This window comes from Scylla paramamosain, chromosome 12 (genome assembly GCF_035594125.1).
Source record: "Scylla paramamosain isolate STU-SP2022 chromosome 12, ASM3559412v1, whole genome shotgun sequence".
NCBI lineage: Eukaryota > Metazoa > Arthropoda > Malacostraca > Decapoda > Portunidae > Scylla > Scylla paramamosain.
Genome location: NC_087162.1, coordinates 13,062,948 through 13,078,815, shown reverse-complemented (window position 1 = coordinate 13,078,815; position 15,868 = coordinate 13,062,948). Strand labels below are relative to the sequence as shown.

The 15,868-nt window shown below is 43.4% G+C and overlaps 1 protein-coding gene across 6 annotated transcripts in view; it reads left to right on the top strand.

The window, feature by feature from the left end:
• The first annotated feature begins 402 nt into the window (after window positions 1–402).
• LOC135105693 (serine/threonine-protein phosphatase 2B catalytic subunit 2-like) overlaps window positions 403–15,868 on the top strand; it is a 111,961-nt gene continuing 96,495 nt past the window's right edge. For all 6 annotated transcript variants that reach the window (XR_010270973.1, XR_010270972.1, XM_064014081.1 and 3 more), the window contains exon 1: window positions 403–664. Coding sequence is in view for 4 of the 6 variants with exons in the window: in XM_064014081.1 (XP_063870151.1) it covers window positions 418–664 (247 nt within the window). In the remaining 2 variants the exon portion in view is untranslated. The remainder of the gene's footprint in view (window positions 665–15,868) is intronic.

The following is a 15,868-nucleotide window of genomic DNA, read 5'->3' as shown; positions in this document are numbered from 1 at the left end:
ACCACCACCAACCATCGCTCCCGCCCCATTCTTCTTTCCCGCTGCTGTGTCATTCTCGCCGTCCCACAGTTAACATGTTTTCCATTTCCATTGTAATACTTAGTACACTACCTCCATCTCTTCTTCCTTCAAAACCCAATACTCCTCCTCCTCCTCCTCCTCGTCCTCCTGCATCTCTTGGTTTTAAAAAGTGTGACCAAATCTTCAAAGAACACCACTCCTCTTCCTCTTTTTCCTTCTCATCCTCATCCTCATATTCATCCTCATCTTACACCTCCCAATTCTCCTCTTCATAATCACCCTTCCTTCTCTTGCTCACCACCACCACTATCACCACCACCACCACCACCACCACCACCAACACCACCACCCTAGACCTCGTCTTCTTTCTTTAAAATCAAAGCCGCCTCCGCCGTAATGACCCAGCCAGCTCACCTGTTCTCTCCTCTCTCCCCCGCAGGTGTGCCATTCCCGCCGTCACACAAGTTAAAATGTCCGGAAGTGTTCGACTCGAAGACAGGCAAGCCAAAGTTCGAGTGGCTCAAGAACCACTTCATCCTGGAGGGGCGCATCGACGAGGCCGCAGCCCTCCGCATCATCAACGATGGCGCCGCGCTCCTCCGCCAGGAGAAGACCATGATCGATATTGAGGCGCCCGTCACAGGTGAGTCTGGCCGGGCCTCTCTTGCCTCTCGCCTCGCTGGCTTCTCCTCGCCTCACCTGCTCTGTTCCGCTCCCAGCCTCCACTCCGCACCATGTCTCCCGCTCTCCTCTTCTCCTCTTGCGTTCTCTTTTCCTCTTCTCTTCTCTTCTCTTCTCTTTCCTCATCTTCTCTTCTTGTGCTCTCCTCATCTCTTGTTGTGTTTTCCTCTTCTTTTCTCTTCCGTTTATTCCATTCGCTGAGATATGCGTACTGTACTTGTTCTCCGAGTGTGTCCGTTCTCTCTCTCTCTCTCTCTCTCTCTCTCTCTCTCTCTCTCTCTCTCTCTCTCTCTCTCTCTCTCTCTCTCTCTCTCTCTCTCTCTCTCTCTCTCTCTCTCTCTCTCTCTCTCTCTCTCGTTCCCTTCAAACTTTTTTCTCGAGGAGAAGAAGAAGAAGAAATAGAAGAAGAAGAAGAAGAAGAAGAAGAAGAAGAAGAAGAAGAAGAAGAAGAAGAAGAAGAAGAAGAAGAAGACAGCTTGCCCTACATTGCTCTAATACTTCCCGTCCTCTTGCATTTAATAGCAGTATGTGTAATTGTATGAGTTATCTTCTTCATACAACTGCATTTTTCTGCTGTCTTCTTATGTATTATTATTATTATTATTATTATTATTATTATTATTATTATTATTATTTTTATTATTATTATTATTATTATTATTTTTATTATTTGTGTGTATTCGTGACTCATTTTTCGTTTCGTGAGGGATGTTTTGGTATGGTTCCTCCTCCTCCTCCTCCTCCTCCTCCTCCTCCTCCTCCTTCTCCTTCTCCTTGTACTTCACCTCTCCATCTTTTCCAAGGTGACGACTCTCTCTCTCTCTCTCTCTCTCTCTCTCTCTCTCTCTCTCTCTCTCTCTCTCTCTCTCTCTCTCTCTCTCTCTCTCTCTCTCTCTCTCTCTCTCTCTCTCCCTCCTTCCTTCCTTTTTCCTTGCTTTTTTTTATATTGAAAGGCGTCGATGTTCTATATCACCCACCCACCCACCACCCACCCACACACCCACACACCCACCCACCCACCACCCACACACCCACACACCCACCCACGCTTCGTTATGCAAGTTTTCCCCCTCCCTCATTACTTTTTTCCTCTCCCCATTACTTTTTTTCTTCCATTCATTGTTAGTAGTTTCCCTCCCTTGTTTCCATTTATTCATTCCCTTTTTTTCCTTTTTTTCCCTTTCATGATCATCGTATCTTTTTTTTCCGTGTTCGTAACAAAAGTTTGATTCACCTGTTTGTAATCTCCCTGTATTTTTTTTTATTTATTATTTTTTTCACTTGTATTTCCTCCCATCCCCCGTCTCTCTCTCTCTCTCTCTCTCTCTCTCTCTCTCTCTCTCTCTCTCTCTCTCTCTCTCTCTCTCTCTCTCTCTCTCTCTCTCTCTCTCTCTCTCTCCAGTTCCCTTTCACTGTGTATATATTCTTTTATTTTCTTTCCTCTGTTTTTTATTGTCTATACTTCCCTTTCATCAGAGAGAGAGAGAGAGAGAGAGAGAGAGAGAGAGAGAGAGAGAGAGAGAGAGAGAGAGAGAGAGAGAGAGAGAGACCTTCATGGCATAAAGGGAAAAATGTGTTTGTCTCCACGGGGTATGAGTGGAAGAGGAGGAAGAGGAAGAAGAAGAGGATTAGGGAGAAGAAGAAGAAGAAGAAGAGGAGGAGGAAGAAAAGCAGGAAGGGGAGGAAAAGATGGCAAGAGTACGTAGGAGATACATGCATATGCTGCTGCTGCTGCTACTACTACTACTACTACTACTACTACTACTACTACTACTACTACTACTACTACTACTACTACTACTACTACTACTACTAGTATATTCTTGTTTTCTTGTTCTTTTTTTTGTTTTTGTTATTACTATGTGAATATTAATACGTTCAGATTCTCTCTCTCTCTCTCTCTCTCTCTCTCTCTCTCTCTCTCTCTCTCTCTCTCTCTCTCTCTCTCTCTCTCTCTCTCTCTCTCTCTCTCTCTCTCTCTCTCTCTCTCTCTCTCTCTCTCTCTCTTTATTCCACACACACACACACACACACACACACACACACACACACACACACACACACACACACACACACACACACACACACACACACACACACACACACACACACACACACACACACACACACATTTTGGCACTTGAGTCCTGCATTACTGGCCGTGGCACGCGTGATATGGGTGCATGCCAAGCGTCATTGCTCTCTCTCTCTCTCTCTCTCTCTCTCTCTCTCTCTCTCTCTCTCTCTCTCTCTCTCTCTCTCTCTCTCTCTCTCTCTCTCTCTCTCTCTCTCTCTCTCTCTCTCATATCATCTCATCTCATCTAAAATCACATTCTCTCTAGAACATGTTTGACGAAGAAGGAGGAGGAGGAAGAGGAGTAGGAGGGGGAGAAGGAGAAATTGAAAGAAAAGGTGAAAGGTATTTATAATTACAAGAGGAGGAAGAAGAAGAAAAGGAGGGGGAGAAGGAGTTGGTGGAGAAGGAAGAGGAGGAGGAAGAGGAGAGAAAAATATAAAAGGAGAAAGAAAAAAATGACACTGGCGGAAGGAGAAAGAGCAGGTGGATAATGATGATGATGATGATGATGATGAGGAGGAGGAGGAGGAGGAGGAGGAGGAGGAGGACGACGAGGAGGAGGAGAAGGAGGAGGAGGAGGAGGAGAAGGGAGAGAAAAAAATAAATGACATCAGGAAAATATTGAGTGATACGAACAGAATATGGAAAGCAGAACATCATTAGTGAGAGAGAGAGAGAGAGAGAGAGAGAGAGAGAGAGAGAGAGAGAGAGAGAGAGAGAGAGAGAGAGAGAGAGAGACTGTCGTCAGGAACTAGAGTAGAAGTAGAAATTGGAAGAGGAAAACAAGCAAAGAAAAAAAAAGGAAATGAAAAAGGAGGAATGAGAAAATAAAGAAAATAAAGCAAAGAAGGGAAGTGAAGAAGGAGGACAAGGAAGAGGAAGAAGTGAGAGCATCATTATGGGAACAGAAATATCCTAAATATAAAATAGAAAGGAAGAAGAAAAAGAAGGAAGATGAAGAAGAATTAGAACAACATCTACAACTACAACAACAACAACAACAACAACAACAACGACAATAACATCAACAACGAATCACACAGGACAACCAAACAGCAGCAGACCTTTAGGCCCTGTAAGACTATTTGGGAAGTACAACTACTAACTACCAACAGATTAAAGAGACAGGACAGTAAAGTAGAAGGCTCCTCCCCACCCACCACTCCCTTCAGTTTGTTGAAGAGGAGGAGGAGGAGGAATAGGAAGAGAATAGGATGCTTAAGGAGAAGGAATAAAAGAAGTCTAGGAAAAACAGAAAGGAACATAATGAAAAACGAAAATACGGATAAAAAAAAGAAAAGAAAAGGAAGAGAGGGAGGAATATGATATGAGGAATAGTAGACGACGAATAAGGAAACAGTAGGAAGAGGAGGTGGAAGAATAGGGAAATAACCAGCAAGAAAAAGAAAACACAAGGAGGCGGAGGAGGAGGAAACAACCGTATTAGTAGGAGAAACTGTAGGAGGAAGAGAAGGGAACAGTAGGTGGAAAAGGAAGGAGAGGGAGAGAGGAAGAGCACAGATGAGAAGAGAAAGAAGAAAAAAATGAATTAAAAGGAAGAGAAGTCAGAATAGGAAGAGGGGGAGGAGGGGGAGGAAACGGGAGGAAACAGGAAAAGGGTGAAACAGGCAAATAAAACAAACGAAAGAAATAAGAGGAGGAGGAAAAGGAAACCGCCGGAGGAAACAGTAGATGGTGAAGCACTAGCAGGAAACAGTCGAAGGAAATTGAAACATAAGGAAGAAGAAGAATAGTAGAAAGTAAACGAAGGAAACAGTAGAAGCAAACAGCGGGAGGAAGAGAAAGAAAGGGGAAAAAAAAGGCAAAGGAAGAGGAACAGAAATCAGAAGAAAAGGAAAATGAAGAGTAGAAAGTAGTAGGAGGAAAGATTAGAAGGAAACAGAAACAGGAGAAGGAACAGGAACATTAGAAAACAGACGAAGGAAACAAGAAAAACAAACAGAAAAAAAGCAGGAAAGAGGAGGAGGAGGAGGAGGTTGAAGAGGAGGAAGAGGAGGAGAATAATATAGTAGGAGGAAACAGCAACAACAGAAAAAAAAGGAGTAACAGCAGCGGGAGGAACAGGAGGAGCAGCAGCAGCGGGGGCAGGAGTCAGGAGCGGAGGCCCCCGGGGTGAGTTTCTGCGGCCCGAAGATCAATACTGTCCCGCCGCCCCTCACCTCCCCTCGCCCCCGCCCCCGCCCCCGCCCCGACCCGACCCACTGCCCTGCTGCCTCTCTCTCTCTCTCTCTCTCTCTCTCTCTCTCTCTCTCTCTCTCTCTCTCTCTCTCTCTCTCTCTCTCTCTCTCTCTCTCTCTCTCTCTCTCTCTCTCTCTCTCTCTCTCTCTCTCTCTCTCTCTCTCTCTCTCTCTCTCTCTCTCTCTCTCTCTCTCTCTCTCTGTTGTTGTGAAGATAGTTTTTTCTTCCGTTTTCTATGTTTATTTTCCTCCTCCTCCTCCTCCTCCTCCTCCTCCTCCTCCTCCTCCTCCTCCTCCTCCTCCTCCTCCTCCTCCTCCTCTAGTATTATACAATCACGGCAACTGTTATTTTTTTTTTCTTTTCCGGCTGTTTACTGTATTTACCTTGCCGACACACACACACACACACACACACACACACACACACACACACACACACACACACACACACACACACACACACACACACACACACACACACACACTTAAATTATTAAATACCTTAAAAAGTAAATAAACCAAGCAGGAGCAAAGAAAAGTGTGTTCAAAGTATCCTTATAAAAAAAAAAATTTCCTATTTTCCCCTTTTTCCTTTCTTATCTCCTTTTTTTTTCCCCTAAGGCGTGGGAGGAAAGTGGCCAACTGTTGTGATGAGATACTGCAGGTGTGGTTACAGATGTGGACGGGAGGAGGTGTGGGGGAAGTGAGTGGGTGATATGTACGTGCGTAAGTGTGTAGGGAAGAGGTGTGAACAGGTGAAGGTGTAAGTGGGTACGGGTCTTAGTAAGTATATGTGGATGGGATGAGATTGTGGGCTAAGGGTGTAGATGGGTCTGTGTGTGTGTGTGTGTGTGTGTGTGTGTGTGTGTGTGTGTGTGTGTGTGTGTGTGTGTGTGTGAGGTGTGGGCGGAGTAAAGATATTGTTATGGTTCTTGGGAGCGGCTGTTTTAATCTGCTCGTTTACCTGTGTGTAGTAGCGCCAGGTGAGGTGAGGGGAAGGAAGAGGGGAAGGAAGGAAGAAGGGAGTAAAAGGAGAGGGGAGAAAATGAGAGAAGTGTTGAATGAAGGGGCGGAGGGGGAAAAAAAAACCACTGAAAGCAAGGAAACCAGTGGAAAGTGAGGAGAGGAAAGAATGGAAAGTGAGAGGAGAGAAGAAGAGGAAGTGAAATAAAGAAGGACGCAGTGAGATGTGAGGGGAGAAAAATAAAGGATGATAGAAGAAAAAAGAGAAAAAAATGTAAAAGAGGGAGAAGGAAAAAAGGAAAACCGTAAGAGTATGGAGGAAAAGAGGAAAATGGGAATTAGAGATGAAAATAAAAAATGAAAAAAAGAAGAGTAAAGTTGAAGAAGATACTAATCCAAAGAGGAAAACGGGCTCAGAACGGAGGGAAAGAATGATGAAACAGAGAGAGAGAGAGAGAGAGAGAGAGAGAGAGAGAGAGAGAGAGAGAGAGAGAGAGAGAGAGAGAGAGAGAGAGAGAGAGGTAGGTAGTCATGATATTGCCTTCTCCTCGTCCTCCTCCTCCTCCGGCCAGCATGCAGCTTCATAAACTTTTAATTAGATATTTTACAAGTTTGAACATGATGAGGCGCCTTCTTCTTCACTGACTTGAGGCAACCGTGACACACTATTATTATTATTATTATTATTATTATTATTATTATTATTATTATTATTATTAGTAGTAGTAGTAGTAGTAGTAGTAGTAGTAGTAAGAGGAGGAGGTAAAAAGTATAAGAAAAAATGTTGAAAAAGGAGGAAAAACTAAGATCGAAAAATAGAAGGAAGAGGAAGGAAGGAAAAGTGTAATTAGTAGTAATAGGAGGAGATGGTGGAAGAGGAAGAGGAGGAACAGAAGATAAATATAAATAAGGCAAGCGTCAGAAAAAAATGAAGAAAATCAGGAAAAAAAGAAGAGGTAGTCATTAGTAGTAGTAGTAGTTGTTGTTGTTGTTGTTGTTGTGGCAGCAGCAGTAGTGATGATAATAAGGACTAATAACAACAACACTACTACTACTACTACTACTACTACTACTACTACTACTACTACTACTACTACTACTACTACTACTAATAATAATAATAATAATAATAACAACAAAAATAATACAGTAATACAAAAAACAATGATTAGAAGAAAAAAAAGAAAATAATATGAAAAAAACACCACCACCATCACCACCACTAACAATACCACCACCACCACCACTAACAACAACAACAACAACAACAACAAAAACAACAACAACAACAACAACAAAGCAGCAGCAAGACAACGGCAGGGGAGGTGGTGAGTGCAGTAATGAGGCAGCATCGATCACCTCACACCTCACGCCTCCTCACCTTGGCCTGACGCGGGGACTCCTACAGGGGCGTGAAGGGCGCACTGAAATCTTGACATTCTTGAGGGGGAGGAGGAGGAGGAGGAGGAGGAGGAGGAGGAGGAGGAGGAGGAGGAGGAGGAGGAGGAGGAGGAGGAGGGACTACAGCCATCTTACTTTCCTCCCATCATCCCTCTTTCATTCCTTTTATTCCCTCTTTTTCTTTCTTTTTTTCTTTCTTTTTTTCTCTTCCTTTATTCCTTTCCTTTCATTCCCTTTCGATTTTTCGTTTTCTACTCATGTCATCATTTTCCTTCTTCCTTTTTCCTTCCTTGCTTCCTTCCTTCCTTTCATTTATTTTATTATCCCTTCCTGCTCGTCATTGTGTCCACCTTTCTTTCCTTTCCTTTATTTTCACCATTTCTTCCTCTCCTTTCTTTTCTTTATTTCAATTTCTCTCTCTCTCTCTCTCTCTCTCTCTCTCTCTCTCTCTCTCTCTCTCTCTCTCTCTCTCTCTCTCTCTCTCTCTCTCTCTCTCAATCACGATGTTCATCTTTCTTATATGTTTCTTTGGATTCCTTCTTGTTTATCTTGTGTTTCCTTGCTTTGATTTATCACTCCCTTCCTTCCTTCCTTTTCTATTCTTTTATAACAGCCAACGTATCTCCCATCCTCCCTACTTCTTCCTCCGCCTCCTCCTCCTCCTGAAGGGTTTGATGTCTGGATCAAAGAAGGGAAGGACAATCTCGCTTATTTTCACCTTTTGAAAGAAAACGAGAAGGGAGTGGTGACTTTGTTGCTAATTGTTATTGTTTTCCTTGTTTCTGCTACTGTTACTGTTTCTGCTATTGGTACTACTACTACTACTACTACTACTACTACTACTACTACTACTACTACTACTACTACTACTACTACTACTACTACTACTACATACCATTCTCTCCGCTTCCAAAAATCTTCCTACTAAATTCATGTTTGTGTTAGTTTTGACTCTACTACTACTACTACTACTACTACTACTACTACTACTACTACTACTACTACTACTACTACTACTACTACTACTACTACTACTATTACCCACTCCAAGTAAAAATCCTGCTATTAAATCTCTCTCTCTCTCTCTCTCTCTCTCTCTCTCTCTCTCTCTCTCTCTCTCTCTCTCTCTCTCTCTCTCTCTCTCTCTCTCTCTCCTCCAGTTTGTTGAAAATCATAGTGATAAAAAGAAAATTATATGACTGTGTGTGTGTGTGTGTGTGTGTGTGTGTGTGTGTGTGTGTGTGTGTGTGTGTGTCACTACATAGGTTTCTTTTTATTCTTGTTATGGGGAAAGCTCTGGCTCTTCTTTATGTGTTCTCTTTCATTATATGCTTGAGAGAGAGAGAGAGAGAGAGAGAGAGAGAGAGAGAGAGAGAGAGAGAGAGAGAGAGAGAGAGAGAGAGAGAGAGAGAGAGAGAGAGAGATCACCAGCACCACCACCACCGCCACACATCACCAGCAGTGTCCCTAATTCGATTTTCATGGTGTGTGTGTGTGTGTGTGTGTGTGTGTGTGTGTGTGTGTGTGTGTGTGTGTGTGTGTGTGTGTGTGTGTGTGTCTGGCTAGTAGGTCGCGAGCGTCACCGTGTAGACAAATATACGCTAATTGATCAAACAAACAAACGCCTCGACAATTGATCTCTGGTGTCCCTCTGACAGAAAAGTCTTTGTCCAGAGAGAGAGAGAGAGAGAGAGAGAGAGAGAGAGAGAGAGAGAGAGAGAGAGAGAGAGAGAGAGAGAGAGAGAGAGAGGATGATAACTTGAGCGTGTAAAATCGTGTGTGTGTGTGTGTGTGTGTGTGTGTGTGTGTGTGTGTGTGTGTGTGTGTGTGTGTGTGTTAAATGTACCGCGAAGATGGTGAGTAAGTGATGAGTGTACAAATGTGAGTGTGTAAATAGCAAATCGGATTAGAAGTTACACACACACACACACACACACACACACACACACACACACACACACACACACACACACACTGCAGCATCAAATATCTCACAGGAACACTTATAAATTTTGGACCGCCTCGCTTGTCTACTCTCGGTGGCGTGTGGTGCATGAAGTGTGGTGCATGGTGTGTGGCGTGTGGGATGTGGTGTGCGCCAAGACCCTGCAGTAGTCTGGAGTCTCAAAAAGCTGCAGCGGCGACAGAAGGTAGGGTAAAAATGTGTAGTGGATGTGAGGTTGTCGCGACCTACTAGAGGCTTTGGCGTCTTCGGGAGGATTTAGTGAGTTAAGTGAGGGTCATGTGTGCTTGGATATGGGTTGGGTTGGGTTTGGTTTGGTTTTCTGTAGTTTAAACTTGATTACGTCTTGTAAAATAAGGTTTGTTTGGTGGTTAGGTATAGTTTAGGAAAGCCAGTTTGGTTACTAATGTTAGGCAAGGTTTGTTAGTTTGGTTTGATTTTGGTTTTAGTTTAATTCGGTTAAGATGAGTTTGGTAGTAAAGTAGATTAGCATATGTAAAGTAACGTGATGTAAGGCAGGTCAGGTTAAATTGCAAGTAGAAATATTGCTATCAGTGAAATGTGATGATGATGATAATAATAAGGTAAGACAGGTTAGGTTAGATCATGTTACTTAAGGTTACATTGTGTTAAATTACGTTAGGTCACTTAAAAAGTTTGGTAAGTCACATGGTCATAGCTTACATTAAGTTCGTTTTGGTTACGTTAGGTCAGGTTATGTTAGGTTATATTATATTTGGGCTGGATTGGATTGGACTAGGTTAGATTAAGTTAGGTAAGATATGGTCAGGTAAGTAAGGATTATGTTTATAGGTCAGGTTAGGTTATGCCAGGATAGGTTAGGTTAAATCGTGCCACACAACGATTGGCCACAACACGACTGAACTCACACTGAAATATAGAAATAGTTGCACGAGCAGCGAGTCCTGAGCAATGTGGGAAGGCTTTGTTTAGCTTCATTCCCTTTAATTATGATGCGGCGTGTGAGTGTTGGCACAGTCACCGCCCTGACCTCCACGCCGAGCCCTGACATCCGGGTGGCCTCTCAGAGCTTGTTAAGACGCTCCACTGTGCGTGAGACAACTGCACCGAGGAATTAGGAGAGTCAGAATAGCATGACACTATAATTAAAATACTTTCTCGTAAGTTAGAATAGTCGATTGTAAAGCAGGGTAGAATTTTTTAAGTATTTTTAAGTGAGAAGCCAAGACACGCTGTTGTAAGCCAGGACTGTATGGACGAATTAAGAATGTTTGAAGTCAGAATTGCGTGGAAAAAAAAAACTAGGCTTAAAATACTCCCATGTAATTCAGAAATGTTTGTTGTAAGCCAAGATTGTGGGAAGGAATTGCGAGAGTCTCCTTTTAAGTCAGAATTAGAACAGGGTTATCGTATTTTGGAATTGCATGAAACTAGAATGAAAATAGTTTATTGTAAGTTAAAATTCTACGAAACTAAAACTGAAATAGTCTGTTGTAAGCCAGGAATGTGTGAAACTAGAATCACTCCCATAACAATGAGTCAAATAAAAGATAAAAGAAAGATAAAGAAAAAAAGGAGTAGAAAAAGAAAAATCAACTTCAAAATACCCAAAGCAGTACACACAACACAACACAACAACACAACTTGACAGCAGAATACAGGAAGGAGCAAGGACGGCAGGAGAATACAGTATTAGAGAAGGGGCTGTGGGGGGGGGGTGATACAAGGAGCAGCTACTGACCTAATATCGTATCGCGGCAGCATCAACATAAGACTGTCCCACCAGGCCCACCAGACACCCGCCAGCCGCGCCCTCATCAGTGGTGGGGGCGTGTCTGGCATCGCCCTGCACTCCCCGCCCATCCCCACGCCCTTCTTCCCCAAAACAGACTTGCTCTCCTATAATGCTTTTTTTTTTTCTTACCATGTATCTTCTTTCCTCATGTTCCTGTTCTTCTGATGCCTCTAGTCTTTCCTTATCTTGTTTCTCTTCTTCCTTAGTACTGTCTTAGTCTACCAATGCCTCAGTCAGACCCTTTACTTGTTCCCATCAACACGTCTATTCTTTCCCTGCACATTCTTGGCGTTCTCTACCACACTCCTTCTAATACATCTTTCCTTCTCCCAGACATATCCTTTTCTTCCCTCACACATCTCTCCTTCCCCCAAACACATCTTTTCTTCCTCAGCACGTCTCAAAACCACGTCCTTCCCTTCCCCCTACCCCAGTAGTTCTATGTGGTACTAGAATATTCAATCAGTCTATCAGTTTTTCTGTTTACTGTGTCTTTCTATAAAACTACGTATTTATTTCTGTAATTGTCTTTTTATTTACTTACCTGTTTATCCATCCATCCATCCATCCATCCATCCATCCATCCATCCATCCATCCATCTACTCTTAGCCACACCCATATCCTTTCACAACACACGTCCTTTCCTTTCCCTTTCCCTCCACACCACTACCCCCTCCCTCTACGCCTCCCTCCATCCAGCCTCCCTCCCCAGACTATTCCCCACCATGCCTCGCTATGATACAAGAATAACTAGCAGTGTGCCGCGGGGAGTCATCTGCATAACCCAACTTTCAGGAGACACAAGCGGGGTTATCATTGCATTTGGGCCGCTGTTCCCGTTGTTAGCCTGCCAGGGGAGGGAAGGAGAGAGACTAAGGGGTGACAAGGGATGGGAGAGGGACGGAGAGGGAAGGAGCGGGTCTAGAACTGTGACAATGGGCCATATTCTGAAACGCTTCTGCTCGCAACTACACTACTTTACAAAACGCTTTATATAGTTGAAGTTACATGTGTTTTTAATGATGTCTTGATGGGTCTAGTGACAGATGAACAAGATTTCTACCTTATTAACAGGAGAAACAGTCTTGAAAATCCGGCTAATCATTTATGTGGCCTTTGAAAATAGTCGTGGTGAGGGCAAAGCGTTGCAGAATACGGGCCAAAGGAAGGAGAGGGAAGGAGGAGGAGGTCCGGGACTGGGCTGGATGGCGTAGAAGGGTCTGAAGGGGAGACATCTAGCGCCGCCAACACACACTGCTGTGCTGTTGCTTCTTGACAGGAAGTGAATTGAGGAGAAGGAAAGGGAAACAGTTTGGTGTAAATTTTGTAGTGTGTGTAGGAATGTGAGTAGAGGGAGGTTTGAGGTGTGATTCAGAGAGAGAGAGAGAGAGAGAGAGAGAGAGAGAGAGAGAGAGAGAGAGAGAGAGAGACGGGCGACTAGATAAAAGCAAAATTCAGAAAAAAAGGAATGATGAAATTAAAAGATATAAGGCATGAAAATAAAGATATGTGTAATGTGGAGAATGAGTTGAAAAAAGGAAATAATAGATATGAGATGTAAGAAATGAGTAAAAATATCCGGTAAATTAATAATAGAGACGGTTGAATAGTTTCATCACGTTTATACAGCAAAGGGAATTGGAACAAATGAAGAGAGAGATAACAGAATAAGTTTTTACACTTTTCAAATAAGAATGATAAGAAAAAAAGAGAGAATAGAATAACTTTTTACACGTTTTAATGTGAGAAAGAAAATATAAGAACAAACAATATGGAGATAATGAAATAACTTTACACATGTTTCATCAAGAAGAGAATCGTAATAAACAGGAAGAGAGTTGATAGAAAAGGACGTAACTGAGGAAACTTTTACGCCTTTCAAGAAGGAAATCAGATAATAAATAAGAACGATAAATAATAGAAAGAGGAATACAAATTTTATCCGGAACACAACCAGAGAACATTACCAAGAAACAACTATAACAACTTTTTCCTTCCGCACATTTCACCAGGAAGGGAGTGAGGCAGTAATGTAATGAGAAAAAGGAGTATACTAAGAGTCAAATTAATTAAGTGGAGTCAAATAATTAAGTTAATTCCGCCGACAAACGAGGCAACGAGAATTATGGAACGAGCTGATTGAAATGGACTAATGATCCAACCAGTTCATGCAGTCCCCGCCTCGCCAATTAAAGGACTCCGGAGTGGCTGGCGGGGAGGAGGGAGTGTACCGGTGGCGATGTGATGACTTGACGGGGAAGGAAGTGACGGAGAAGAGGACAGGAAGTGATGTACCAGTAGTTATAGTAAGTCGCAGAGGAAGACAGTGAAGGAAAGTGAAGATGTGAAAAAAAAAGTGAAGGAGATAAAACGAAGGCAGAGTAATTCAAGTGCAGGAAAGTGAAGAAGTGAGGGAGAAGCGAAGGACAGAGATATTAATGTACAGGTTTGTAATGACCAGCTGAGGAAGATGAAGGAAAGGGAGGGGCAAGAGAAGGACAGAGGAACTAATGTACTTAGTTATTTTGACTCGATGAAGAGGAAAGTGAAGGAAAGTGAGAGAAGTGAGGGAGGTGAAGTGAAGGACTGAGGAACCGATGGTTGTGTTGACTCGTTGAGGAAGTGAAGAAAAATGAGAGAAATTTAAGCAACGAAATTTTCAAATGATAAACTTTCTATATCAACGATTTTTTCAATAGCAGATTTCTCCAATAACACAAATTTCTCCAATAACATAAATTTTCTTCAGGTTGTCATTTTCCCTCCGCACTTCTTCGCTTCCTTCACTTTCTTCAGTATCATGGCTCTCGTGCTCACATCTTCATCACCTTCCCTGCGGCTTCCCTCCTTTCTTTCCTCTCCATTTTCTTCCTTCCCTTCCCTTCCCTTCCCGTCCCTTCCCTTCTTTCACCATTTACTCACCCTTACACTCACACACCAACACACTTCACTCACACACACCCCCAAACACACCCACACACTCACACCCTCCCACAAACACTCCCACCACCACGCACTAACTCGCACCCTTCCACAAACACACCTACACACGCACTCCCAGCACTCCCAACACGCACCCAACGCAGTCATTCCACCCTCTTAACCACCTACTCCCACCTCCGTGACTCTCATAAACAGGCCACACTAGCAAACGTAAACAAACAGGGTGACCAAAAAAGGCAATAAGAGTGAGAATGAATGAAGGACCTTGTGCAGAGAGAGAGAGAGAGAGAGAGAGAGAGAGAGAGAGAGAGAGAGAGAGAGAGAGAGAGAGAGAGAGAGAGAGAGAGAGAGAGTCACGTACCTGTCCTTTCACCTGTAGCGCCCTCAGTTGTGCTAATACTCGCAGCGGTTGTTGGTGGCAGATAAGTTTGTCAGGAACGCGAGGAAATGGAGGCTTGAGGCTAGTAAGGAAAACAGCCAACGTGCAGAACCGAGGGGGAAAAAACACTAGGGAGGCCAAATAGAGGCGTGCATGGACTGGCGAGGGGAAACAGGCGGTGTAAAGAGGGGAAACGGGAAAAGCAACAAGGGAATCTGCAGAATGGAAATATATAGTATGTGTTTGTAAGATAGAGAAGGAGAAGGAAGGAAATAACGATTGTATGGAAGGAAAGGGAAGGGAAGGGAGTGTTTGCAATATAGGGTAGGAAAGGAAAGGGAAAAAAGGAAGAGTGTATGATAGAGGAGAGAGGTGAAAAATGTTTGGAAGGGAAGGAAAAGAGGAGTGTTTGCAATATCGTATAGGAAAGGAAAGGGAAAAAGGGAAAAGTATGTATGATATGGAAGGGGGAGGGAAGGGAAAGAGTCTGTATGGAAGGGAATAGGGAGTGTTTGCAAAGTGAAGGAAAGGGAATAGAAAAGGGAGCGTTTACATCTAAGTGGAGAAGAAAAGGGAAGGGAAAAGTGAAAGTGAATGCTGGGAAGGTTAGGAAGGGAAGGGAAGGGAGAAGAGAATGGCCTTAGGATAGGGAAAGGAAAATGGTCATCTGTTAAGAGAGGAGGAGAAGAGAGGGTAGACTACGGGAAGGTAGGTAGGGAGGTGAAAGTGAATGTGTGCAGGGAATGGAAGGAAAGAAAGGTGAAAAAAAGATACAATTTACAAAGTGAGAAAGGGGAAAAGAGCATTTGCAAAGTGAGGAAGGGAAGAGAGAGAGAGAGAGAGAGAGAGAGAGAGAGAGAGAGAGAGAGAGAGAGAGAGAGAGAGAGAGAGAGAGAGAGAGAGAGAGAGGTAGGGAAGGGCCTTGGCTACGCTGTTTGGGGTGTTTTAAAGGGAAGGCTGTGAGGTGTGGCCATAACTGTTGTTTTTGTAATGGGACTGTCAAGGACGAGCCGTGGAGAGCAGTTACCTGTGCTTGTGTGTGTGTGTGTGTGTGTGTGTGTGTGTGTGTGTGTGTGTGTGTGTGTGTGTGTGTGTGTGTGTGTGCCTAGGGGCTGGAGCGTGTGGCGGCTACTAATATGTTGGTAGGTAGAAAGGCGAGGCTAGGGTGTTGTGAGGCAGGCCGTGTATGTGCGGTGAGAAGTGTCTGGGGAATGACCAATGCGTACACCAGATTGATAAGGTAGAGATAAGTAAAGGGATTAGAAAGTTTATTGATTGGATGAGTACACAGAGCGCTTGAAAGGCAAAAGTCAAGAGTAAGGGAATGACAGAAACGACAGAAACGTTGATTAGGTTGGAAGGGAAAGAAAATGAAAGAGATTAGAAAGTGCATGGTTTGGTTGAGTACAAAAGTTCTTCAAGGGGAAAATTAAAGAGCAAGATATGATAGAAGTGTAGATTGAG